The sequence below is a fragment of the Aspergillus melleus genome, assembly GCF_016097325.1.
Source record: "Aspergillus melleus strain CBS 546.65 chromosome Unknown contig7, whole genome shotgun sequence".
Taxonomy (NCBI): Eukaryota; Fungi; Ascomycota; class Eurotiomycetes; order Eurotiales; family Aspergillaceae; genus Aspergillus; species Aspergillus melleus.
Window position 1 is genome coordinate 2,505,743 of NW_025763376.1, and position 25,547 is coordinate 2,531,289.

The 25,547-nt window shown below is 50.7% G+C and overlaps 13 protein-coding genes across 13 annotated transcripts; 6 read left to right on the plus strand and 7 right to left on the minus strand.

The window, feature by feature from the left end:
- Window positions 1-953: 953 nt before the first annotated feature.
- On the plus strand, window positions 954-3,146 carry LDX57_011810 (uncharacterized protein; the record flags this gene model as incomplete). Its single annotated transcript, XM_046093552.1, has 1 exon — window positions 954-3,146. The coding sequence occupies one exon, from the start codon at window positions 954-956 to the stop codon at window positions 3,144-3,146; it is 2,193 nt and encodes a 730-aa protein (XP_045949530.1).
- Window positions 3,147-3,411: 265 nt separating this feature from the next.
- Window positions 3,412-4,728, minus strand: LDX57_011811 (uncharacterized protein; the record flags this gene model as incomplete). The annotated part of the gene is made up of 1 exon (XM_046093553.1): window positions 3,412-4,728. One exon carries the CDS (start codon window positions 4,726-4,728, stop codon window positions 3,412-3,414), a length of 1,317 nt encoding a protein of 438 aa, XP_045949531.1.
- A 685-nt stretch (window positions 4,729-5,413) lies between these two features.
- On the plus strand, window positions 5,414-6,354 carry LDX57_011812 (DUF1014 domain protein; the record flags this gene model as incomplete). Its single annotated transcript, XM_046093554.1, has 3 exons — window positions 5,414-5,470; window positions 5,631-5,731; window positions 5,844-6,354. 3 exons carry the CDS (start codon window positions 5,414-5,416, stop codon window positions 6,352-6,354), a joined length of 669 nt encoding a protein of 222 aa, XP_045949532.1.
- A 606-nt stretch (window positions 6,355-6,960) lies between these two features.
- Window positions 6,961-8,094, minus strand: pex7 (putative peroxisome biosynthesis protein (Peroxine-7); the record flags this gene model as incomplete). Its single annotated transcript, XM_046093555.1, has 2 exons — window positions 6,961-7,864; window positions 7,931-8,094. 2 exons carry the CDS (start codon window positions 8,092-8,094, stop codon window positions 6,961-6,963), a joined length of 1,068 nt encoding a protein of 355 aa, XP_045949533.1.
- Window positions 8,095-9,136: 1,042 nt separating this feature from the next.
- Window positions 9,137-9,859, plus strand: LDX57_011814 (uncharacterized protein; the record flags this gene model as incomplete). The annotated part of the gene is made up of 1 exon (XM_046093556.1): window positions 9,137-9,859. One exon carries the CDS (start codon window positions 9,137-9,139, stop codon window positions 9,857-9,859), a length of 723 nt encoding a protein of 240 aa, XP_045949534.1.
- A 102-nt stretch (window positions 9,860-9,961) lies between these two features.
- On the minus strand, window positions 9,962-12,293 carry LDX57_011815 (Zn(II)2Cys6 transcription factor; the record flags this gene model as incomplete). The annotated part of the gene is made up of 4 exons (XM_046093557.1): window positions 9,962-10,945; window positions 10,996-12,025; window positions 12,086-12,171; window positions 12,228-12,293. The coding sequence occupies 4 exons, from the start codon at window positions 12,291-12,293 to the stop codon at window positions 9,962-9,964; spliced, it is 2,166 nt and encodes a 721-aa protein (XP_045949535.1).
- Window positions 12,294-13,137: 844 nt separating this feature from the next.
- LDX57_011816 (putative CUE domain protein) lies at window positions 13,138-14,571 on the plus strand (the record flags this gene model as incomplete). The annotated part of the gene is made up of 1 exon (XM_046093558.1): window positions 13,138-14,571. One exon carries the CDS (start codon window positions 13,138-13,140, stop codon window positions 14,569-14,571), a length of 1,434 nt encoding a protein of 477 aa, XP_045949536.1.
- Window positions 14,572-15,526: 955 nt separating this feature from the next.
- Window positions 15,527-15,868, minus strand: LDX57_011817 (uncharacterized protein; the record flags this gene model as incomplete). The annotated part of the gene is made up of 1 exon (XM_046093559.1): window positions 15,527-15,868. The coding sequence occupies one exon, from the start codon at window positions 15,866-15,868 to the stop codon at window positions 15,527-15,529; it is 342 nt and encodes a 113-aa protein (XP_045949537.1).
- A 2,379-nt stretch (window positions 15,869-18,247) lies between these two features.
- LDX57_011818 (carbon-nitrogen hydrolase family protein) lies at window positions 18,248-19,327 on the plus strand (the record flags this gene model as incomplete). Its single annotated transcript, XM_046093560.1, has 1 exon — window positions 18,248-19,327. The coding sequence occupies one exon, from the start codon at window positions 18,248-18,250 to the stop codon at window positions 19,325-19,327; it is 1,080 nt and encodes a 359-aa protein (XP_045949538.1).
- A 603-nt stretch (window positions 19,328-19,930) lies between these two features.
- LDX57_011819 (aminoglycoside phosphotransferase family protein) lies at window positions 19,931-20,758 on the minus strand (the record flags this gene model as incomplete). Its single annotated transcript, XM_046093561.1, has 1 exon — window positions 19,931-20,758. The coding sequence occupies one exon, from the start codon at window positions 20,756-20,758 to the stop codon at window positions 19,931-19,933; it is 828 nt and encodes a 275-aa protein (XP_045949539.1).
- A 774-nt stretch (window positions 20,759-21,532) lies between these two features.
- On the plus strand, window positions 21,533-22,227 carry LDX57_011820 (uncharacterized protein; the record flags this gene model as incomplete). The annotated part of the gene is made up of 2 exons (XM_046093562.1): window positions 21,533-21,905; window positions 21,965-22,227. 2 exons carry the CDS (start codon window positions 21,533-21,535, stop codon window positions 22,225-22,227), a joined length of 636 nt encoding a protein of 211 aa, XP_045949540.1.
- Window positions 22,228-23,534: 1,307 nt separating this feature from the next.
- LDX57_011821 (uncharacterized protein) lies at window positions 23,535-23,816 on the minus strand (the record flags this gene model as incomplete). The annotated part of the gene is made up of 1 exon (XM_046093563.1): window positions 23,535-23,816. The coding sequence occupies one exon, from the start codon at window positions 23,814-23,816 to the stop codon at window positions 23,535-23,537; it is 282 nt and encodes a 93-aa protein (XP_045949541.1).
- LDX57_011822 (putative ubiquitin-conjugating enzyme) lies at window positions 23,706-25,471 on the minus strand. Its single transcript, XM_046093564.1, has 4 exons — window positions 25,281-25,471; window positions 25,122-25,216; window positions 24,278-25,038; window positions 23,706-24,223 (listed from the first exon to the last, which is right to left on the minus strand). Exons 1-4 carry the CDS (start codon window positions 25,340-25,342, stop codon window positions 24,140-24,142), a joined length of 1,002 nt encoding a protein of 333 aa, XP_045949542.1. The 5' UTR covers window positions 25,343-25,471; the 3' UTR covers window positions 23,706-24,139.
- Between the last annotated feature and the right edge of the window lie 76 nt (window positions 25,472-25,547).

Below are 25,547 nucleotides of genomic sequence, written 5' to 3' on the forward strand. Positions count from 1 at the left end.
CAACAGGCTCTGGCCTTGCTGTTATTGGCTTTATCACATTGCGCCTATGCACTGAATATTGGCAAATTCCTTTCGCTCAAGCCGACTCTGCATTGGCCTCGGCAGCGGCTGTCTCTATATCCCATCAGTGGCTATCCTCCCGCAAGTTCCTTGCGCAAAGCTATCGCGACGGGGATTGCTGCATCCGGAAGCAGCTTCGGTGGCGTGTTGTACACGATCATTTTCAGGCAGCTTCAACCGCGAATTGGCTTCCCATGGACTACACGAGTGCTTGGATTCATCGTCCTGAGCTTTATATCCACACCGAATCTGCCGTTGGACTCATCTTTGCTCGGGTGGGAGCCTGTGCTCTCCGATCATTCCCATTTGGAACTTTTGCATGCTTTTGACTTGATTGATTGGGAAGGGGCTGTACCGGATAGCGCTGGGGTTTGGTTGTTGATTTTCTCAGATTTGCGAAAGTCGTTTTGGTGTTTCCGGAATTGTCACTAATTGAAACATGGGCTGATTCTCGGACATCGAGCCAGCTGCGGTATCTTAGGTATATGGGGCTGGGCTATTTTTCTGTAAATGAGTGGTTGACATCCTGGGCGATCGACTATACAACTCATACAAGGAAGTGGTTGCCCGGCACAACCGGGCGGTGAAGCCGCACCAACAACAGATCAACACCGATTGTCACCATCGCCATCACCTATTACTAGGACCCCTTTCATGTGAGCTTCATTGTTGAGTTCACCAGAAAATGCTCTAAATACCGGAGTACGGCCCTTTCCGACCCTCCCTTCGATGATCATTTCAGATCTCTGTTTCCCACATTCCTCAGTACCCGTTCATCTCCCCAACTACAAACCGCCCGATAGCTAGGAAGCATTCTCCGGCTCATTCCTCGGATATACCCTGTTTATCCTTTTTTTACGATCGACTGAAATCGAGATCTTGAGTCACATTAAATGGAGGACTTTTCTCACCACGCCGACTTCCCGGACGAAATATCACGCCCATATTCGCCTCACGACGAAACCCTTGATTTCCCGCATCCCGACGAAGGCGCAGACGACGAGACGCAATTGACCCAGGATTGCGGGTACAATTCGTCGGCTTCCTCGACCCATCCATCGTCGGGGGACATTCTCGACGCCGATTACGATGATGACGAGCTTCCCGGCCTGAAATCCCGCGCATCTAGCCGCTCCTCTGTCTCCTCGTTGCCGGGTTCGGTGTTCACTCATTCGATGGAAGGGGCGAAGACGATTGCGCGCGATGCGCAGGAGTCTGTGATATTCTGGGACGATCGGTATAACAAGGGCCAGGCGAGGGCAGAACCCGGGCTGAAGTCCCTTCAGGCGCTTCGGCAGCGGGAGTCGGCGTTCCGGAAACCGAGTTCGGTGAGGGCTTTGCAGATGCATACGGAAGACGAGGGCGACGAGGAGTATCTCACGCCTCCGAGGCGCAGGGGTGGACATCGCATGTCAGATATCTCGATGCGGTCTTCCCATTCGTCGCCGTTGAAGAGGTCGCCTTACTACTCGCCATCCGGGTCAGCAAGCAAGCAGAAGGTGAAGAAGGAGTATCCACTCGTGCTGCTGCATTGCACACTTCTTCCACCGTCGCTTCCGATTCCAGGTCTGCTGGGACCCCCGGACCCGAAGGTTTTGAAGGAGGTGTTGCCCTCGGAGTATTGGAGACGGTGGAAATTGTTGGAAGAGAAGGTTGGTTCGGGTGTCCTCCGTGACCGTGGCGTACTGATTTCGCATCCCGAGGATATGTACGATCTGCTCGAAGATCGCCTCTTGGAGAGTCTGGAGCTGCAACATCCGCGACTTGACCATGGACATTTCGTAGGGCACGAGGAGGGTGACTCGGAGAGGGAGGACCAGGCGAGTAAGGAGGAGAGCGAAACAGATGGCGAGCAGGGCGAAGACTGCCCGGACTGTGGCGGACGTTTCCTCAAGAACAATCACAGCAGGAAATGGGAGATCAAGGTTTTCGCCGCTAACGGACTCATGAGGGCCGGTGCTTGGGCGGCCGCGTGGAAGGAGATGGAGAAGGTGGATGTTGAAGTCGGTCTCTGGCTTCCCTCGGAATTGAGAAGGGAGCTAGAGAAACGGTTGCGTGACAGCGAGATGTCGACCGCGCTCACTCGAATCGAAGTTCCGCAGCTCGTTGAGCCCATGAACGAGCCGGAGATTCAGCCTTCGCTGCCTCAACCATCTCCTTCTCTGTCCACCGTCATGCCAGTCCTGTTCACTCCGGAACGCGCCTCGTCACCCATTCCTCCCCCGAGCCCAACCCCGGCACCCAGACAGCAGCATCGTCCAACACCGACTCACAATCCCATTTATCCACCGAAGCCTGAAGTGGAGATTGACCTCCACACTCTGCTGGTGAATTACATTCGGGTGCTGGCCAACGACCGACGCAACGTGGCAATCGTGCTTCTTAGTATTCTTGTAGTCTTCTTTGCGATCGACTACCGGCCCAGAGCAGCTGCTCCCGACCTGCATGTGTTTCCGCAAGAAGACGCGCTCAGCTCCACTTCGGTGCCGTCGATGCATATTTCTCCGGCGCAGAGCTCCTCTGCAGTCTGGGCAACTCCAGTCAAATCGAATACCCAGGTGCCAATTGCCCCAACGAGCTCAGTTGTCGCTAGCTCTTCAGCTTCTTATCAATCTTCCTCTGCCAGTGTGGTCAGCTCTGCGACGTCAGTGGCGGTTGCACAGACAGAGGAGCCCGCCGATGTCGAGGTCAAACAAAGCGAGGAGACCAAACACAGCCCAGAAATTAAAAATATGAAATCTGCTGCGATCGACTCCTCAATGTCCCAACACCTACCCCCACAAGACGATAAGATCCTTGTCGACATCGAAAACGAGAACCCTAAAGACGCAGACACAAACGATGAAGCACCAGCTCCCATCGTCGCACCCGCAGAAAAACAAATCGACTTCAAATTGGACGAGCCAGTCGAGCCTAGCCTCGAAATCCCCGACACGACACTTAACGATACACCCCGGGAATCTCTAATTGAGGTTCAGAAAAAGACCCGCGAACATGACCCCAGCGAGGTCCACGAAAACGAAATCCCGCTGATCAAAACCCAGACAGCTATGAAGGAACAACAGGCACTGATTGCTACGACATGATATGTTTTTGATACTTATTCTTTTTACTCGATTTGAGGAATCCGATTGATGACTGATATGATATGATTAGCCTGATTTGATATGTTAATGTTTTTGACTTGACTGACTCTTTATCTATTATGAAATTGTGGTGTAATTTATCTAGTATGTAGCTTTGTTGAGTTTCTTTTCTTTTTGAATATCAGATTGGTTGCTCTCCTTAGTCGTTCATCGGGATAGAATAGAACCAAGCAAGAACTAAGAGCCAAAGAAGAGTATGCTAGATTCAGTGCCACCTGCCGACTCTTTCTCTCTCATACTGTCTGTCCGAGTAGTCGGCCCATTCCCTTCCATCCGAGTTTGGTGTATCAGAAACTTTCCGTGCAGTAAAGGTCACTCCTCGACCGACAACAGACATGTCAGCCTCGCCCACAAAGCTGGTGAATTTCCCATCTTTGAAACTGATAGTGCCCTTGTCTGAAATGTCCATGATCTCACCCTCACCAGTCTCACGACCCCTCATCTTGAGGAAATACTTCCGAGCCGGAGTGTTCTTGGATTTCTTTGACCCGTGGCCACGATTAGGAGCTGTTGTCTTTCTCTTAGACCCTGCCTTCGACTTTGCGTCCTGCTCTACATCCTCCTCGGAGCTTTCTTCATCCCACTCGTCTCCATATTCGGAAGATTCATCCTCCTGGGCGCAGTGCCGTTCGAGCGCGACCTTATCGACACCGATGATCATGACGCCCTCCAAAACCCCGAAGTCAAACTCCGCCTTGAAAACGCCAGGCTCGTCAGTGGCGTGGATCTCCAGGCCCATATCCTCCGTCAGATCCCACTGCTGTTCAATCTCTTTGCAATCAACAATGTAGCTCCCGACTGGCGATGCCCCCTTTTTCGCCGGGCGACAGTAGTCCGCATGTAGCTTTGCTCGCTCCTTCTCCCGTTCCCGTTCCGCAGCCTGCAGTTCCTTCTTCTCTTTCGCAGCATCTTTTTTCTCCTTCGCGGCATGGCCCTTGGCTGCTTTCTGCACTGCAGCCTTATTCCAACCTAAATACACCGTCTTCTTGACCGACCCCTTCGCCATCTCATGATGCAGTCCTGTCACTTTACCCGCCGCCTCCTGAACCTGGCTCACGCGATACTCGCTAGACCGGGGAAAAGATATCCCAACCACCTCCGTGGTGATCGTGCGGTCCGGCCGGGTCTCGCTTCCAAAATGCTTCTCGACAATCCACAGCGGATAATGCGAGATTTCCTCCTCTGTCAGAGCATTCAGCCAGTCCCGGTGCATCTGCATCTCCAGGTCCCGGATATGCGAAGGCACCGTGTGGCATCCCCCCGCCTGGAGGACTTTCTTGATCAGCTGCGTGCCGTTGCCGGTGAGCTGGCTCTCGTCGAAGACCTCGCCGTAGTGCTGTAGTTGTCCGCGGACAAAGTCGCGGTGGTCTCGGAGGGCTTTTTGGCCTGTTGCGCTGAGCTTGGGGAGGAACATCGATTGGAGCGTGGTGCTGTCTACTCGCTCGATGTGGCCGCGCGAGGTGCGGAAACGGCCGAATGAGGAGATGAATCCATCGCGTTGGATGGTTGGGGTGAATGACATGTTTTGTGTTCACTTGATTTGATCTGGGTTTTGCTAGATGGGAAATTGATGGAGATGCTCAGATAGAATGGAACATGCACCGAGTCGCGGGGCAATAACATTGACTAAATTGATAGAGAATGTATAACTATGTGGGCGGTGAGCGTAGGTTGATATGCAATTGACAACATGATGAAATAGCTGCAGCTTTGTCGGATCTGCTATCCTTCACAGTAAACAGTAATAGGTCAGGATCGTACCACGGTCACTCGCGGCCCCTGGCAGCGTCTACCGTGGTAAACCCTAACTCCCAGCATAAGTTGATGGTTCATCTTTCATCCCCAAAAAGGTAACAACATAGTTTGATATCAGGACATCATTAACTACCCTGTGCAGACCTTCATCTCACCGAGATAAGCTTATAACCACACAGCCTAGAAATAAATAAAGGCCCCCATACCCAAAAATGGAGCCCGAACCATCCACGATTCAGAACGATGCTACTCACCCTTCGATATACTTCAACCACTATGACGTCACACTCTTAGGTAAGCCCTGAGTCACCACGCAAGTCACGCCGCCCGGAGATTCGAAACTCCGCCGCACTTCATCTTTCTGCCCTCATTCCGCTCTCTTTCATACCCGATCCCGATCCCCCATCTTCCTACGAACAACCGGACAAGTACATTCCTCCCCCTGGACAAAAATGGCAGGCAAGAAAGGAGCAGGCGAGAACTCCAAGAAGGCCGCTGGTAACGCCCGCGTATGTATTCCTTATGGTTTTCTATGCAGGAGGAAGAGGGGGAATGATTGTTGGATTACCCCGCCCCCGCTTTCGAGTGCATATTTTCGATCTTGCAAGACTGGCTGGCTGTTAACGGACTATGGAATATTTGGCTAACCGTGGTATTTGGAATCTCTAGAAGGCTGAAGCGGCCGCGGGCAAGAAGGCCGCCGAGGACGCGAAACGCGCCGCCGAGGAAGACAAGCAGTGGTCGAAGGGCGCGAAGAGCAACGCTAAGAAGTACGTTTTTACACACCACACGCACATATCTATCTATCTACAAACTCCCATCGCTATCTCCATGCATACCCCAAAACCATAACTCTAACCAACCTCTTTCTCCTCCCCACAGAGACGACGCCGAATCCAAAAAAGCCGAAGCGGCCCGCAAAAAAGCCGAACGCGACGCCCTCCTCGCCGCCGAAGAAGCCTCCCAACCGAGCAAAGCCAAAGGCGCGAACGCGAAACAAGCCACCAAGAAGACGCGCGGCCTGGACCTATCCCAGCTGGACGACAGCGGACCGGGAGCCAAGAAGGCGTCGGCGCTTAACGCTTCGGGTATCGATAATGCGCTGGACGCCCTGAGCTTGACGAATAAGGACACGTCGAAGATTGACCGACACCCCGAGAGGCGGTATAAGGCGGCGTATGCGGCGTATGAGGCGCGTCGGATGCCGGAGGTTGAGGAGGAGCATCCGGGTCTGCGGAGACAGCAGCGGATTGAGCTGGTGAAGAAGGAGTTTGAGAAGAGTGATGAGAATCCGTTTAACCAGGTGCATGTGGCGTTTGATGCGTCGAGGGAGGAGGTGGCGAATGTGAGGGATGCGGAGAGGAAGAAGATGGAGGCGAGGTTGGGGAAATAAGTCAATGATTTGATTGATTGGTGGTGGCGTGTCGAGAGTCAGGGCAGGCAAGTCAGTCTGTTGATATACCCTATGTATTGCCTGCCATTTTTTGGTTTGGCTCTTGGACGGTTTCCATTATGGATGGATGTGATGTGATGTGTATTTCACGGGATTGATGAGACTATGGCATATGACCAGCTTGACGGAGTATATTATAGACTGAGATGGACATTATAACTACGGTCTTGAGTGAAGCTTGGGACAGGTTGAACCCTCTCCTAGGCAGGGGGCCACGACTCTTCATTGTTAATGAAGCTCTGAAAGAAAACATAACAAAATTAATATAGACAGTTCCAAGTGTATTCACATTTTCCTAATCACTGGCGCCCTCCCGAGAGACACGGAAATTGGTATCATGCAATCTAGTATCCAATACAGGAAAAGAAGAAGGGTAATGAAGGGAATCAAAAAACAAAAAGAGTAAGACATCAAGTCGTCATCCTGTCCAAATCAGGAGCGTGAAAGGAATAGAACATAAGTGGCAAGGAATTTAAGGGAGGTGGCTTAGTCGTCACAATGCGAACTTGTTTGTGTTCGGATCCGTGGGAAACCTCTCTCCTCTCTCTAGCCCATCACTGCACGCACATCCCAGACAAACAGATTCTCATCCCAACCCACACTGGCACACCATCCTTCACTGCCAAAAAGACACCAGTCAACGCCCGTCACAAACTCCGTGTGCTGGTTCATTCGGCCCAGCTCCGCGCCCATCACGGGGCCGGGACCGGCGCGCATCACGTCCGTATCTCCGACGATACCCGAGGGTGACTGGTCACTCCAAGCGCGGCAGGTCATGTCATATCCTCCGCTCAAAAGCACGTTCGAAAGATGGGGCGACCAGGATATTTTGCGAACCGCATAGTCATGTCCAAGCATAACTGCCTGGGGGCCCTGCTGGGGAGCACGTATATCGAAGGTGCGGATGGTTCGGTCCACGCCGGCAGTTGCCAAGATCGAAGGACGGTACTTATTCCAGTCGTGGCTCAGACATTCGGCGGGTGGCGAAGCAGCGGGAGGGACACCTGGGGTGCCAGGCACGGTAGGAACGGGGGCCGCATGGATGGGGATCTGGAGGACGAGGTGGTTCGAGGCCGATGCCGGAGTGCGGAGGTCAAAGAGGCGGACATACGAGTCAGACGTCACGCAGGAGAGGATGTCAGGCGAATGGGGAGAGAAGGCGGCGGAATAGGTGCAACTGTGAGTGGGAAGGGTGAGGAGGGAATGAGGACGTTCAGGCGACCAGACGCGCACGGTGCCATCCCAGCTGCTCGAACAGAAGCGGTCCTTTGCGACCAGGTTCCAATTCACGCTGAAGACTTCGCGGTTGTGCTCCTTCCAGTTCTGCACGGGGAAGTCATTCAGGTTGCTATCAAACAGCTTTATGCTGCCGTCACCAGAGCCGGCCAGGACCTGGTTTTCGTGGATCTCCGACCATGCAAGGTCATAGAGGGAGTCCTGAGTGGTGAACCTGCGGGGTCCGAATAGTCAGGCTTGTGGGGGTTTGGTAAGAGGCGTTGCACGACATGATCCTTACCATTTCACGGGCACAATGCCGTTCGGGGTCAGTTCCAGAATGAACAGACGTCCATTGCCAACCAAGCCAAAATTGGCCGATCCAGCAACCGCGAGCCGATTGTCAAAGAAGGGGGAGTATTTGACTGCGCAGCCGTTATAGCCCTCGGTTCTGAAACGGAGCATGGTTCCCTAACTGGGGAAGAAAGGGAAAGAGAGTAGCGCCACGCGAGAAGGAGGAGTGAGAAAGAGAGCAGGAGAGGAAAGAGGTTGGGCGTGGCGGCAGTCCATGCATGAGGAGAGAAGAGAAGGAAGAGAGAAAGAGGATCGGGAGAAGGACAAGAGTGAGGATGCCTCAGGCGATAATGCGGGGAGACGAGCCGAGGTCTGCCGTCTTCGTCTTAGCGTGCTTTACGTCACGGGCGTGAAGTTCGTCGGTGTCGCTCTTTCACATTCACGTCGCTCTACATCTGCGGGCAGTGACGGCGTTCTTTGTTTGTTGAGGTTTGTGTTACTAGAATACTTTTATTCCTGACCCTCCCGCCACTATCCCATCACTGCCCTGTGATAGGGTTAATCTACTTGTAAGCTACGTAAATGGAAGGCATTCACTGTAATGGACGACCGCTAGCACGTTGGAGGGTAGGGATAAACAGAAACTACTGTCAATTATCTGCACTCATATGTAAGTAAAGTTTGCTATCCGGGCTGGACTGCATTATCAGAGCACATGGCTGACGATGCATTGCAATTTCAGGCACTAGATGAACTTAGTGGGGATATCAAACCCCAGTTTCAGTCGAGTATGGTTATGAGCATGATATATACAATTGCTATTTGCGGATGCCAGCATACAGATCAAACTGCTAGATAGTGAAGGATTATCTTGTTCGTGACAGCGAATGAATTCGGAGCTATGGGTCCCAAGGGGATGGATGAGTTCATGCAAAAAGGGCCCGGGAAAAAACTCCGAAAAAATGATAAAAATCATAAATGCGAGAGAGGAAAAATCCGAGAGCGTTCTTTCTTATCATCGGGCTGAGCAGCACATGTTTACTGTGTACTCCGGTTCGACTAACTCCTAGGGCACATCCACAATCCGGCGTCGTCGATGTCATTCTGACGCCAACATCCAGTGGAGATCCACTCGACGCACCATGACCGAACACCCCCCAGTTCCCCAGATCGCACGTACCTGGGAGATCTTCACTGATCAACCGCGAAGAACATGCCCTCCAGCCAATCTCCCGAGCCTTCGGCCGCTTCACGATTCCTCCAATCCGAGGTCTACCGACTCGGCGCCCAGCCGGGCCTGCGCTCATTGCCTCAAAGCCCCGAACGCGACTTCCTAACCCTTACCTGGGGCCCCATCATCTATCGGACGACGTATGCCCCCGAATCGGACCGTCTCTTGCCCATATTCCTGCGCGCGCTGAATAACGAGACCCAAAAAGCTCTACCGCGATGTCTCTCGGGAACGCCTAAGCAGATTCATCTCTTGGAAACCACCTATGCGTCTAAGGTCTTCAGCATTGAGAATTCGTATGAAGGAGCCGACGAAGCGACCATTCGGAAAGCCTTTCGGCAATGGAAGATTGCGTTGGCCTTGCCCTCGTTTGAACTGCCGGTCCGTTTAAGGATATGCCTGATCGTGGATGATGTTGTGTTGGCTTCATTGACGAAAAGAGTGGATGCAGCCGCATCAGAAGGCAAGGATGGGGACTTTTCGCGATGTCCGGTCAAAGTTGTGGAGGAGAACTTCCCAGATAAGGTACGAAGGAATTCGAATCCAGCCGCTGGGCCGTATCCTGGCTGGACGACGGTGGTGTTATCATCACTGGTCGAAGTGTATAACGGACTGCGACATGGAAATGGCCTCGTGGAGTATCATCAGCCCGGCCGGATATACACAGGGAACGGACAATGGGACTTGGAGTGCGACGTGTTGTAAAATGGTGCACTGAAAGGGTGCAGTAAAAATCATAGACAACCCAGTATTTTAATCCATGTGGGTTTGGACAAATCATAAATATAATGTCTGTCGTTAAACCGGTCATTGGGGAATGTTGAAAAACTCCCACATTAATCCATCGAAGTCAGGGACTCCTGTCATCCCGAACAGGCCGTCAAGCGCCGGGTCACCGAAGAGTTGTAACGACTCGGAGTCACCTAATAACGCGCCGGGGAGCCCTAATTCGGGGTCGTCCAAGCCCGCTGAATTTGTTGCCAGGATTCCCGGATCGACCTGTTGCTCTTGACCACCAGAATCTGGATTCGTCGAAGCTTGCGAAGAAGTGAACTGTAGATCTTGGTTATTCGTGCGACCCCTCGACCGAAGTCGGGGCGTACCAGACGCCCCTGGCGCACATCGGGTTTTTAACAGTCGTCTCATGGTGACCCCAGATATTTCTTCTATACAATCCCTTGCGCGCTGGGCCTCCAGCCAATACTCGCCAATGCTGCTTAGGATGTTGAGCGACGAAGTCAAGTTGGCCGATAGCTCGTCAATGTGAATATTTGCAGCAACGTCGGGCAACTTCCAAATGCTGTGCAGAACGACGAGAGTGCTTAGAAAGATTGAATGTACCACTAATCGGCTATATTGCAGGCAGTCATTCTTGTATAAATCACGAAAGCTTTCAAGTAGCGCCATCGCATGTCGGAAACATAAAACCGCGGACTGCTCCGATGGCTCTGGGATGGCGGGACTCGGCCGTAATACAAGAATCATCATCTCGTGGTATTTCGCCTCGCAAAGCTTCGCGCTCATGCTGATATCGGATTGTGGGATCTCGGATCGCCAGCTTCGCAGCCTTTCGAGCATCCCGTTTTGCCATCCGAAGATATCTTTCACAGGTGGGTAGGCATAGGCCGGAGCCTCTCGAGAGATACTATGCATGACGTATTTAATCTCCGAGTTCAAGCGAGCGACTTTGAACAAATGTATCCCAAAAGAGATGTGCGAAAATTGTTCCTCTGCATTCCGTTCGTGCGGATCATTCTCCAGGAGATCTTGATCTGCTATGTCCATTGGAAGCTGAAAAAGTTAGCATCGTACAAGCTGAGTCCATTTGCTCTTATACTCACTCGCAAGTCGCAAGCCTCGTCTCTGATGCCGACGGGCCGTCCCATCATCGTACCGATGGTCCGGTCAAACGTGTAAACCACCCAAAACACTCTCGTTCTCATCTCCAGCTCAAGGAGAGGCATTATCAAGGAAGGTGTACAGCGAATATCTCGCTGCAAACCGAGATCTATAAGCGATGCCAGACACTGGTAATTGAGATTCCAGATATTGACACCGCAAGACGGATTGTGCAAAGCATAGATCATGAGTAGCAGCAGTGATTGTAGCCCAGCTAGCGAGCCATCAGGACAGAACTGGTTGAAATATTGCATGGCTGAGGTGTAATATCCCTCTGCGGGAAGGCGAAGTTTAGATCTCCGCGAAAGATCAGAGGCAGCGATGGCCAAGACCATATAGACCTGGTATGCTACTACTGGTGACACTTGCTCGGAAGTATACATTTGTTCGATATACTCCATATGAGATGGTTGGTGGAGGAATGGGTAGCTAATATGGATCGTTTGGAAGTACTTGGATGACAACTCCTCACAGCTCTCCCTTCGTGGCGGCAGAGACGTAGGTGTATGGAGAAGCTCCGCTGCTAAAGAAGCCGGATTCCCCGGAGCTGTGCCGGCAGGATCACTGATAATACCCCCTCGCTGTTGTTGTCGACCGGCGTTCGAGAAAACAAGATTAGCGAAGAAGTACCCGCTGGATGGTCCAATATACCGCGGCTCGCCTCCCGGAGAAAGTGAAACTAAGCCAACCTCATGGGCTTGTCGAGATTCCATTCGTGGAGCAGCACGCAGAGGACGGGTTGAACCGATGGGGCTTTGGATTCTGCGTTGGTCTACACCAGGATCCTCATCCACGATACGTGGCTGCTGGGGACTAAGAATGGATGGCTCCTCGTGCTCGTCATCAAGCAATACCGAATCATCCTGTCGAGCAGTTTCCCGGTTTGGAGCTTCGCTCAGATCCACGTTAGGACAGCTTTCTTGAAGAGTCATTTCCAACCATTTGATGCGCTTTTCCATGCTCGCAATATACCTGCAACATAACCGATTAACTGACAGTGTTGTCGGATTTCAAGGATCATGCAAGACCTACGAGCGATGAACCACCTGCTTCCCATCGCTAATGCAGGGAACGTTGGCTTTGTGACATGATCCACAACGAGGGGCCTGTCCGTCACACTGGGATAGTAATATGGTCAGTTTCAATCGCTGTCCAATGCAGGTTGGAGACATACACGGATCTTCCGTCTCTGGCAACGGCGGCAAGCGGCGCGATTCCGATTCTTCTTGGCTGAGTCCATGATAGAAACTATTGAACCTCAATTAACGCCTGCGCATTGCATTCTATACTTGAGCTAAAGTAATAATCAACTCTCACAAATCGAATGCGAGAATTGCATGGATAACAAAGTTGTTGAGGAAGAGACGAAGAGAAGATTGTGGGGAGGCGACGACGGACTTCTTCCGCCGGAGTCGGATGTGCCCCGCAATTGTGGCCTGGGGAATCTGGCATCAATTCGACCACCTCCGGCTGGCAGTTTTTGGTTATAAAAGGTTTCATCTCTTTCTTCTCTTCTCTTTGTTTTTCTGCTGTGCCAGCTATCATGCACACGGCCGGTAAATCATTCTTTTGCCCGAGATCATTCCAACCTATGAGGAGGCATTCGGTACTTTTTCGCGAGTCTGATGGCAGTCCTCTTAGTTCCTATATCTATACCACAATAGCTACAGAGACATTCGTTTGTCTCGTGGCCGTATTCCTTCTGGGACAACTCCTGCAAGTGACCTGGTGTCAGCCCGGGGCGTAGTGGTAACCGCCGACGCATGGATTCGTTCCCACACGTTCAACCTTCAATGGTATTGAGCCAATGAGGATACTGGCATATCAACAGCAGTGAGAGCACCGGTTGTTTTGCTTTTCAAATTTGAGCATGTCAGCACATTCTGGTGGGATAATAAAAACGCATAATAATCGACAGCTCTTCTGACATCCCGGGGAAGTATACATTCTGTTCCCTGATTGGACACTTCCACAGCAATCACGTGTTGTCGCATGACAAAGCCGCTCCACCGTCTTCGTGAATCTTCCTTTCTTCTTCATCGCACCCCATCAATGGCTTCAGGTCTGAGCGAGTGCTCTTTCCGATGGATCGATATGTGTCAAAGAAAAGGCCGCGGCCCATTTCACCCTCTCACCCACAGCCGCCTCCAAACCTCGGAGATACCACGGGTTTCGAGGAAGACTCAACCGACGTGAAATTAGCCCAGCTCATGTCACTTTTTCCGGAGATTACTCAGGAAACTCTTATTGATGTTTTGGTTTCATGTGGAGGATCCGTCAAATCTGCCTCGTCTACAATAGCAGCGCAATTCTCGGCCCACCTCCCTAAGAAAAGGACCGTTCTTGGAGGCACGGCGATTCAATCGTCCCTATCATCACATGTGCTCTCCCCTGGAAAAGGACCGACCGCACCAAAAACTCCTCGTACCAAGAAAGGGCAGACCTTGCATCTCTTCTCCCCTGAAGATATTGCCACTGAAACTCCGTGTACGCTGATCCACAACTTTCTGCCGGCAGAGCAGGCAAATGCACTTCTTTTGGAACTCCTAGATGAATCCAAGCACTTCTCCAGGTACAAATTTCAACTGTTCGAGCGGACTGTGGAGAGTCCCCACTCAGCCAGTGTATATGTATCTACGCCTGAGGAGTATAAGCAACACACATCGGAATACACATATGGCGGCACCTATCGCTCCAATGTGCGGCAGATCACTCCGCACATGCGCGTAGTTTCTGCCAAAGTCCAACGTGCCGTGAATCAAGCGGTCCAAAACCGGATCCGAGACTTTTACCCGGATAGTCAAAAGCTCAAATATCAGTCTCCCAAAGAATGGCAGCCTAATGCGGCATTTGTGAATTGCTACGATGGTCCGGCGGAGAGTGTTGGGTACCACTCCGACGAGCTAACCTACCTCGGTCCTCGGGCTATCATTGGAAGTCTCAGCCTGGGTGTAGAACGTGAATTCCGTGTCCGAAGGATTGTGCCCTACGATCAAGAAGATGACAAAGATCAAGACCCTCCGACGTCGGGCTCGGAATTCATTTCCGAGTCAAAACGATCCCAGAAAGCTGCGGATGCTCGAGCAGACGCGCAGGGCCAGATTTCGATCCACCTGCCCCACAACTCTCTTCTTGTCATGCATGCTGAGATGCAGGAGGAATGGAAGCACGCCATTGCCCCGGCACAGACCATCTCACCACACCCGCTATCGGGGAATCGCCGTATCAACATCACCTATCGGTGGTATCGCGAATCGTTGCATCCGCGAAACACGCCTCGGTGTCACTGTGGCCAGCATGCCATCTTGCGGTGTGCTCAGCGCAAGCGCGCGTCAAAAGGCAGGTATATGTGGATGTGTTACGCCGGGTTTGCTCCTGGGAAGAAATCTTGCGGCTTCTTCCAGTGGGCGGAATTTGATGATGATGGAGAACCTATTTGGGGAAAGGGAGAGGCGAAGGATAATGCACCGTTATTGAGAAACTTCGTAGGCGACGAAAAACTTTGCGACAAGCCTTAAACAACTGTTGGTATGCACTCCATTCCTAAAGCAATGAAGGACTCCAATTCCATCAGTATTATCCGGGCTGCGCAAGAGGACGTCCGGATATCGAGTAGCCAAGCATGACACGACGTCTTGAACCTGATCGATAAACTACAAGACAGCAGCATACTCACTACAATGTGTTGTGCACAGGTGATGATGCCTGCACTCAAGCTTGGGTCCTTCAATACACCCACAAAATTCCCCCTTCTTTTCCAGATATGGGGATTTTGTCTTTTCACCCGTCCAGTGCATCACAAGGCCACATAATTCACCGGGTTTCTCTTGGCCATTTCTGGTGAATATACCTTCTTTGCCTATTGTATAGAGTCGATCTACACAATTTCTATTGGAATGCATCGACTTTATCTTGAGCCTCTCAGCCCCGAAGAGCAATTCGGCAGCGGACGCAGGCCATGACCGGAAAGAAAAGAGCGTGTTACTGATGCTTCATAAGGCCTATCTAGGGTATTGAGCCACCATGCTAATAGAGCGATGAGGTTTCGATGTACTCTTGGATACATTCAAGGAGATTTCTCAATGGGGCTCCTAATCTGCCTTCCCTTCTATTCATATCAAAATAATCGATTCTGTTGTCAAATGGGAGGGCAAGTCGCAATCTTCCCTCCTAGATGCCTACATACTAATTAATTTCTATTCTTGGGCAGCAGAGAGAGTAAAAACAGTTCAAATTCATGGCTATTCAATAGGTAACAGGACAGCTAAATAACTCATCAACAATAACAATCGAGTAGAGCAAATAGGTTCAAGAACTCTTATCCCGCAACTTCCCATCTTCTCCAAATCCCCCGGTCTCAGCTCTTCCCCAACTTCAAAGCATTTAGTGTAGACTTTCTAAGAAAGTATCAGCTTGACCAACACCATCAATTCCAGACGCAGATCAACAAACCTCAACCATGAATTCAACTCTTTAAAGACCGTGGTCAACAAAGCAGTGGAAAGACTTGAAACCATGACCCCAGTTGGAGACACAGTTGCCACCAGTATAGCTGCCGGTGTTTGCGGAGTCAACAGCTCCCTTGCAGCCAGCCTGAGCATAGAAGTAGCATTTGCAGCCATAGACGTTTTTGTCGCAGTTGGCGATGTTGGCACTGTTCTGGCCGTCCCAGGCGTAGTCGTAGCACTTGCCGATTGGAACGTTGGGAGGAGAGGTGATGAAGTCAGAGCAGCCGCCATCGCTGTAGTAGTTGATCTGGATGGCGGAGACGGAGGCGACGAGCGCGCAGAGGGTGGTGATGACGGAGAACTGCATTATGAAGGGATTGGTGAGGGTGCTTCAGATAGATGTTTTGGAGATGGAATTGGGAGTTGATGGAGGAGGTAGTTGAGTTGGGGAGAATGTGCTTTATATAGTGGTGCTTTGGGGATGCTCAAATTTTTGATCTTTCTTCCGGATCAGGAGTATGGGTGTGTCTTTTCGATCCTAGTGATGATAGTGGGATTGGTCGTGATTAGCTACTATGTTAGTGCTGATGGGGGTTGAGTCGGTGAGCGAGTAGATATCGCAGTGAGGCACTACAAGTGAGACATGTATGTTTGAAGTTATCCGGATTGGGAAAAATGAAGCAAAAGTTTCTGCTATCTTGGTGTATATCGGCTATTCTTACCGCGAAACGAGGAACCTCATGTTGCCAAGAGATCTGGCCAGCCTCGGGCCGTTCCCAGAACGGAATATGGAGTCTGAGCCAATCTATCCTTCAACGCTAGAGAATCACTAGTCTTAGTAGCCTATATCAAGGACCCAATCAGTTCGTCTTTCCGGTCCTAATCGCAGTTCGCAGAGCCCCCGGTTCTAGGTCTAGGTACTAGCGTCTTTGCTTGAAGGTTCGGCAATGGACACCATGCTTGATCCATGGATCATGTAGCCGTTGGGCTTGTTGTTTCTTCAGGGGCCCCGGAACTAGCCGATGAACTAGAGAAATGCTCTACAGTACCGTACGTCTTTACACCGATACAGCAACTACTATGATATAGCAGCATCCCAATTCCTCGTCTACGCAGCTAGCCACCAACTAGTAATCTTGGGGTTTAGTTATTGGTAAAAACGAAAAGGAAATTTACATAATAGTTGGTTTTAATGGTAGCCACCTGCTCAGCTATTATAGAAAGGAGCTAATGCACCTACAGGTAGGACGATACAATCAACTAGTTTGGCAGAGTCCTATAGGAATTTACTGCGCCGCAAAATCCACCTCCGTGGCAATGTTTCCCTTCAGGTCTCGAATCGCCACCGCAACTTTTCAAGTGCAGAGATTTCACTGATGGGCAATGTCTGGGTAGCAGCCCCTGCTTTACCCAGCTGCACCTTGACCGCAAAGTAATCCACTCCCAGCTCGGCCGTAATTTCTTTACCACCCGCAACTCCAGGGAGATAGATATATGCTTCCTCGACGGTATATACACCGTCCCTTGCGGAGAGTATAGCTTTCACAGAGCGAAAACAAGCATATGCCATGTGAGTTGTGGCACCCCCTGCTCCCTGCTTGCTCTTGACGATCTTGTCTCCGCCAGTTTAGACCCCTAGCGAGATTATTCGTTAGTACTTTTGCTCCTCCGTCAGAGTATTCTTAGGAAATTCTACTTCCTATTACATGGAACATGAAGGAGAGACTAGGTCTTAAATGCAAGATGTCCCTAGTTTTTTACGGCTTTCAGTATACGTGCAATGTAGTTCACCAGCAAGACTAGTATCGGCTAGAAGGTCAGCCAGCTCATCTATCCCAGTGATGAGGGTTACAGCAGCGACGCCAGTATTCAGGGAAATGATCTCGGACCTCCTCTTAATATTCTGGTACATCCTTATATCGGCTTTTTCTATGTAAAAACAAAGAACTGGCATTCTAAAACCGAATGGCATCACGTCAATCATAACAGTTAGGGTCTTTAGGGTCTTTTTTGTACCTATATTCCCCATTTTGTTATGTTATTAGGGCCCACCTAGCGTTAAAGCACGTCGTATGCGGTCATGATTAAGGTCGACTTTTACAGAGGCTCAATTGTGGTCCGCGACATGAGCCCTAAGACGATCATCCTGAACCAGGGGAATCAAGGGGAAACATGAGGAAACATGAGGACCTAATCACGTAGACTTACTTGTCATTTACGGCTTCGTTGTCTTCTTACAAAGTGGATGTTGTGGGTGCTCGTTCTCTTCGTTCGGTGGGCAAGATTGATACGGCCGCAGCGGAGCACAAGGAACGAACACTGGCTGGGTGGACATGTACAGTTAATTCTCAGTATAGCTTCATTACTCAAACAAGTCTTAGTATTTCTTGCGTCAACATCTTCATGCGTATGCTTAATGCTTTTTGTCATCACGACGTGTACTAATGTCCAAAGAATGTACGCAGTTCTGCCATCCTCATGAACACCAACAATCTAACACATTCTTGCTTCGCGCTATCATATCCTGAAGTATGACCGAACTGCTAATCCACGGAGACAATCCGAGTCGGCTATTGCGATTGCTGCGGCACTGCGGTTGAATCCCTCGAGGCGGCAATTCCGCCCGCCAGCTTCTTATCGTTAGCTCTTTATCTAGGGGAAATTAGTAACTAGACGCTATCGGTATATCACCTGCCCCCGCGTCATTCATCGTTGATCACTATCGTTTCCTCCACCTTCACCAGCCATGGCATCTACACGAGTCGCTGCATGTCATGTCGCCTCTCACTTCCTCTCTGCCCGAAAATCCGTCGACAAAGCCATCTCGCTCATCCACCAGGCTGCCAGGAATTCCGCCAACCTAGTCGTCTTCCCAGAGACATACCTATCAGCCTTTCCAATCTGGAGCGCCATCCGTCCCCCAACCGAAAACCATGATCTTTTCCATCGCATGGTCCAGGAATCGCTGTATGCTGATGGCGAAGAAGTAAGACTTCTTCAAGGAGCTGCCCGCGAGACCAAAACCGTCATCAGCATGGGGTTTTCCGAGAGGTCGCCGGCCAGTACGGCTTGCTTGTATAATTCGAATTTGATCATCAACACCACGGGCGAGGTCGCCGTGCACCATCGGAAGTTGATGCCGACGTTCTTTGAGAAACTTACTTGGAGCCCTGGGGATGGGTGGGGATTGCGTGTGGCTGATACGCCGTACGGTCGTGTTGGGGGACTAATCTGTGGGGAAAATACTAATCCCTTGGCGCGGTATTCGCTGATGGCTCAGCGCGAGGAGATTCATATCTCGTCTTGGCCGCCTATCTGGCCGACAAGGGTCCCAACATCACCACCGAAGCAGGAGAAGGAGAAAGAACAGAGCCAGGGCCCGGCGAACTACGACAATGTACTCGCAAACAGACTCCGGGCTGCAGCTCACTGCTTCGAAGCAAAGTGCTTTGGAGTGATGTGTAGCGGATACCTCAGTCAAGAAGCCATTGATATCATTGTTTCCGGCTCCAGCTCCCCTGATATTGTCCAGGGTGTGCTGGAAAACTCCCCTCGGGGTGTAAGTATGTTTCTTGATCCGACTGGAACACCTCTTCCTTCGTTTACTCTGGATGAGGATACGAAGACGCAGAAACCCACGGATTTCCTGCAGAACGAGGAAGGGATTCTCTATGCGGATATGAAACTCGATCGTTGTATTGAAGGAAAGCAGTATCATGATGTGGTGGGGGGGTATCAGAGACTGGATGTTTTTCAATTGCAGGTTAACAGGTCTCGACGGGATCCTGTCGTCTTTACGGAGGGCTCTGACATCGGAGAGGAATAAGTTCACAATATAACTGAGTGGTATTGTCTTCTAAACGACCTCTGTTAGGGCTGTGTATCCTGATCTCGTGGCATTTTAGCGATGTGTGTAGTAGTTTCGCTTTTGTTCCACTCGTTGCGTAACAAGATGATCTTTGATACAACCGAGGTTCGCAATCCCGGGCCCATTCATTATCTGTAGATAGAGAGATCTTAACTCTGGAGGATTGCATCTTCCTCTGTCTTACTCTCTCTCCCCTAGATTCACTGCCGCCCTTCAACCCGCCTCCAGACTACATCAGCGGCAATTCCGCCTAGTCGTCTATCTCTTAAGAATAAGGATGACGTCAAGCTGTATTATGTACTTGTATTTTATGGATCGTTCGCTGGAAATATACTGCCTATCTAAGGTTCATATACATATAAATTGGAACGCAGGCTATTTTCGGTATGTGGCAACGCATCTCTAGCTGATCTAGGCTGCATTCTCACGGCGATGCGCTCAGGAGGATCCATGGCATACGTGATTAACATGGGCGCATCACCAACCATTTCTAACCCTAGGCGCGGGGACTGATAGCTTTTGCATTCATTTTCAATTGCCAATCGGATTTTGCTTATGTCTTTAGTAAAACATTGATGTGTAGTAGGTTCGCATCATGAGGTATTCCACTGAATACTCGTTGAAGATATCCGGGACTAGCTCAAGCCACTCGGGTTTTCCCTGGCAGTAGACAGTCGAATTGCAATAGTCCCAGTATTCAGGATACCAGCCGGCCAGACTCCAGTCAATTAGTGTTATCTGATAATCCGGGCTTCCGTCTTCGCACATTCCAATCTGTTCAACCATCACGTTCTTTGGCTGGAGATCTGCGTGAGTGAAGACAATTTTGTGTCCCCTTAGTGTACGCTGGATTGCTTCCCCAAGCAGGCGGACGTAATGCGGCGACTCCCTTTGCCCTAGGGATTTTAGGATGCCTTGGTTAAATTGCTCCTCATTTTCGAAGGGACCAGATATACTCGGGTCGCGATCAAGGGTGGAGAGAATTCCTTCGTAGTAAGGCGTGTGGTTCAGGTTCCCAAAATACCCTGGGGAAGGGATACGTCGCAGTTCATCAAGGGCCTCTCTGACGCGTTTGCTGACTGTCTTCTTCTGATCTTCCGACAGGGACGGCGCTAACTTTTCCAAATCGGTCCCGGGGACGTAATCCATGATGATGTATCGTTTCCCGGTCTCCGGATCGACGAAATCATCGTGGACTTTGGGGACACGGACCTTGCTATTAGATGCGACAAACTTCATGTTCTCTGCTTCAAGCGGCGCGATGGAGGCGCCCACTTTGACCGCGAAACGTTCTCTTACTCGGACGACCTTTACGGATCTGCAGGGGTCGCTGAGAAGAACGGTTGATGCTTCGATCTCGGCGATACTCGGGAGCGTCTCGTCGGACATTTTGTCAGTGGATAGGGATGTTATCAACTGAGGTTGGAAATAGGAGGATGGACAAGGAAAGAGTAATGACGGGGTGAATAGAGTGGATCTCCGCTAAGGCCCGAATAGGCAATTATCGTAAGGCCGGTGGGTCAGTCCATGCCCTAACTTCGAGAGAGTTATAGCATGGAACAAGGAGTACACAGCTTGGTGGCGGCATGGAGGGAAACTGATGGGATATAAATATTCCCCAACGTGCTCAAGCTGATTTGATTTCTCTCAATTCTTTCACTCGCGGAAGTCTCACTCCCAGTACTCGATCCAGTATCCTTCTCTGCCTTCTCTGGTATACCAGTATACAAGATGGTCAACGTTGCAATCGCCGGGGGAACAGGTGGTGTTGGGAAAACCATCGTGGAAATGATGCAGACATCTCCCCACCAGGCTTTTATTCTCTCTCGACCGGTAGACTTCTACACCTCGTCCTCTCTCAGAAGCCGGCTAACCCTCCCAAGCAGTCATCCACCTCGTCAGAGAATACAATCGCAGTGGACTACAGCAACATCGATGAGCTAGCTATCCTCCTTGAGCAAAACAACATCCACACAGTGATCTCCGCCTTCGCCATCGAGGGTGACTCGCTCGCCATGTCCCAGCGAAACCTCATCCAAGCAGCGGCCAAGTCGAAGACAACGAAGCGATTCATCCCGAGTGGCTATGCCATTCCCTATCCTGCTGCGTGAGTCTAAATCTACTCCTCATCCTATATTCCAATCCACTATCCCTTCTCAGAACATGGACCATGACCTCTTATCCAACAGAGCAGTCAAGTCCCTCCCCCAACTCAAAGATCATTTCCAAGCTCTGGACCAACTCCGCGAATCCGATCTTGAGTGGACCATTTGCTACAACGGTATCTTCCTCGACTATTTTGGTACTCCGGCCATGAAATCGAACCTCAAACCGAACGTCTTCGTCATCGATATAGCCAACAAAGTCGCTACCATTCCAGGGGACGGTAACACTCCTGTCACGTTCACGTATACGTATGGCCTTGCTCGGTTCATTGTTGCGGCCTTGGATCTGGAGAAATGGGAAGAAAAGAGCCGAGTGGTCGGTGACGAGTTGACTTGGAATCAATTTGTGGCGTTGGCGGAAGAATCTCGAGGTATGGGATTCACCAATAAACGTTATGCCCGTGTCTGTTCAATTGCTCGCAGATGACAGGGTCCACATTCAACATCTACTACGATGACGTTGAGAAGCTGAAGAGATTCGAAATCACAGGACTGCCGGGTCATAAAGCCCTGTACGACCATGTCCCCAAATTGCAATTCCAATGGTTCATATCCATCTTCGAGCTGTTCACCACCGATGGATCTTCGCACATCCAGAGGGCTGGGTCTTTGAATGACCGGTTCCCGTATATCAAGGCGCTCTCTGTGAAAGAGATGCTGGACCAGTATTGGAGACGGGCTGAGACTAACTAAATGTGATACTGATGACTAGTCTATCTATACACATTAGGGTCATACGGGAATTGTGATCAGGCTTCTTAGTGAGATGGGCTCTGCCATTACTTGTAGCATCTTGGAGACGACTACGATTGATTGCGGCAACGTTCTTCTGTCTTCGCCTGAACAAACTATAGTGTTGGGCATAAATGCATGCAAGGTCTCAAAATACAACTGCGGTTTGCAGAGCGGTTCACAAACTCTCGAGTAATTCAAGGTCTGGTATGATAAGGATGCCCCAAGTGTAGCCGGGGCAGCTCTTGCTCATCATCAAGATCGTCATGTCTCTACCTAGAGGAGTATTTATAATTGCCATGTTCATTGAAGAACGTTGTTGGCGACAGAGGAGCTCTTAGGGTAGTTAGCAACAGTAGCTAGGGTACGTAAGTTGCCAAGCGGATATTAATGCGTTTCAAGTCCCACAATTTGTTTACAATCCAAAGGTAAGATTATATAGACGAAGTTATCGGCATGGAAATGCTTGGTAATTTGACTCAGAGAGGCGAACTTGACTATATACATGTGGCCTGGTTGACCTAAGCTCCGTGCTAGACATAACCAGCCGAGCCGCCGCCGAAACTCCAACATTCATTCCCAGGCTTAGAATTTCTTAGAATAGCACCAGATACAACACTTTTAGCTTCTCAATTTTCTATCTGTAGCAGCATCGATAACAGAAGCCGCACAGAAGAAAGGATAGGTGCTCAGAGGTAAAGGCGACTCGCATTTGCTATAACCCGGGTAAGGCGTAAGTCGAAGTGCCCACCGAGGCAGTATTCGAACCTCCAGATCGATACATTGCGTCCCATCTAGCTTTTTCTTTGTATGTCATTTCCGATGTCCTCTGGCGCTGTATGTCACGCTGACGCTGACTATCCTCAGAATTGCACCTCGACAACATAGGAAGAACTCGTCTCCGCGAAGTGACTCCAAACCAGAGATCTTATAATAGCCAATCCTCTATATCTTGCACGCCAAAACCAAATAATCGGGCCGGTACTTCGCGAGCCAACGAAGCCAACTGGATGTTTCTCGGTTATTCTCGACAATGAGAGCTCCGCCATCCGTTGAAGCCCCAGGGTATCCTCGCACTATGCCTTGAAAATTGATCATATAGTGAACTCTGTCGTCAAGCTTGTTCTCGAGCATCAGCGAGTGATTCATACCGCGTATCAAATGTCCATGTCAACTAACCTATCCAAAGTATCGGTACTCTTGCACACAGCAGCCAAAGAAGCCACTCGCAGGGCCTCTTCGCGAGACAAAGCCAAGAAGCGCTTCCTTCAAACAGTCTCCGTACTTTGAACGGGATCGTGGTAAACAGAAGAGACTTGAGAGGAGCCAGTAGACACAGGAGACGGGGCCGGCGAAGGATCAGGACGTCTTCTGCGACGTCTCACATGCGATCTGACCCAGGAGGTGCAACCAGCAGGACGGTCGGAACTCCAGAATTCCGAGCAGGCCAGAGCAGCAGCGAAGGCGCAGCCGATGACGAAAATCGGAACAAGGACCAGTGCGAGCACAATGATCGACGTCTTGTACTTATTATACACGGCTTTAGACATGTTTGCTTGGGGATACAAGGCACTGGGAGTGGTCGGGCATGTAAGAATTGGTAAAGATAATGTTTTTTGGGCCCTCGAATGAGATAGTGGGGAGGATGTAGAGCCGTCGGTCTTTCCATGCGGCTATTGAGTCGCCATTCTGACGACAGGTATTAGGTTCCGGGGGGAAGGAACAACCGCGGCCGGTCATCCACCAAGCGTAGACGATGCTGCACATCGAGATCATAACAAAGACGAGGTTGAATTGATAATAAGGTCATTAAATGTGACATTGAATCGACTGACCAGCGGTATTGGGTATAATGATAAACAATGAATCCGATTTACTCATGTGCCTCCTCCACTACTGGAATGATCATATTCTTGACTGATGTCAACGTGGCATCGTCTAATCTGGAAAACCGGATCTGCAATTTTCAATTAGCTTGTTAGTTGGTCTCGAGTTGCATTGCAAAGCATACCGTATCTTCAGTCCCTCCTCGAGCAGCGCTGCCAAATAGCGTCGATTCCGAATGACTAGCCTCAATCTCGTGTTGTACCCGCTTGGCCCAAATTCCATCCCAGTGCCAGTCGCCGGGGAGTCGTGTCTGCGGACTCCCGCGTTTGGCATTATAACCCAGGCTGGAGTTGCCGCTGTCCTTTCGATGGGCTTTCCATGCATGCCAAGCGCTCGGGTTACCAGCAGCCTCCAACGGTAAAGAGTCGAGCACGGTCTCGTCATCAAACGTGGAGCGAATGTAATCTAATAGGAGCGATACCGGGACAGATTGCACCTTGTCATCCTGCTGAAATACAGACGAAGTATCGACTTTCTCGCCGGTAGTTCTGTCGCCTTCGCCTTCGGGTTGTGGTTTCGCAGAGGGGTCCACGTTTTCATGGACAGAGCCATCCTTGCTGACTGCATCCGTTGTTTCTCCTTCGGCAGTCGAGCCGTGCACGCTGCCCGTCCCCAATGAAGCGTTTGAGCCGGTACCGTTGCGCTTTTCTCGACCAAACCAGTGGGGAAATCCATGACGGAGACTGAACCCGCCCGGGGGTAGTCGCTCTTCGTCCGTCGCGCTCACGGGATCTTCGCTCGACGCATTGGTGCTGAAAGTATACGTGGTAAGAGGGACAATGAGTGGATGGAAAACATCGGTCGCGAAGGTGACAAGAGGTGGAAGGTCGGGATATGAGGAAGGGAAACGAATCTGAAAGCGGAGGACGGCGCTGGCATAGGGACCTGAAGAGACCGGACGGCGTGATCAGCTTTTTGCCAACTTCAAAGGACTCAATCGGGCACTCTCTAGAGCGGAACAAACATACCGGACCGTACAAAGATTACTCCGATCCACAGAGTAGGGTCATTCGGGGCGATGCTCACATATGTGCCAGGAGGGGCCGCATGCTTTAGACTTGAGCTGTACTCGGAGCGATCAGCAAAGCATTTCCGGTGAAAAGGGGGAACCAGGCAGCTGAACTCACAATTCCAAGTAAAGCTGATGCTTGCGGAGAGCGGCAATTCTGGGCAGTCGCGATGTCGACATTGTGCGAGGAGACAATGGACCGTGAGTAGTCCGTCTGATGTGTCGAGTCTCCAAGTCGCGCGTCGAGAGAACGGAGAGTCCAGCCAGTCCAAGCCGAGCTAGTCCTGTTCGGTCTCTGGCAAGTCCGTTATCTCCGAGTGATATGACTAAGCCATCGAAGAAGATGGGATTTTGGAATGCTGGACACATCTACGCACAGAGAATT

Excerpts from the sequence above, each read along its gene's own strand:
- LDX57_011822 (XM_046093564.1), bottom strand. The coding sequence starts at position 25,342 with ATGTCGACATCGCGACTGCCCAGAATTGCCGCTCTCCGCAAGCATCAG. Across the intron at positions 25,039-25,121 it reads AGTAATCTTTGTACGGTCCG|GTCCCTATGCCAGCGCCGTC; the intron begins GTATGTTTGTTC and ends CGGTCTCTTCAG. Across the intron at positions 24,224-24,277 it reads GAGGAGGGACTGAAGATACG|ATCCGGTTTTCCAGATTAGA; the intron begins GTATGCTTTGCA and ends TGAAAATTGCAG.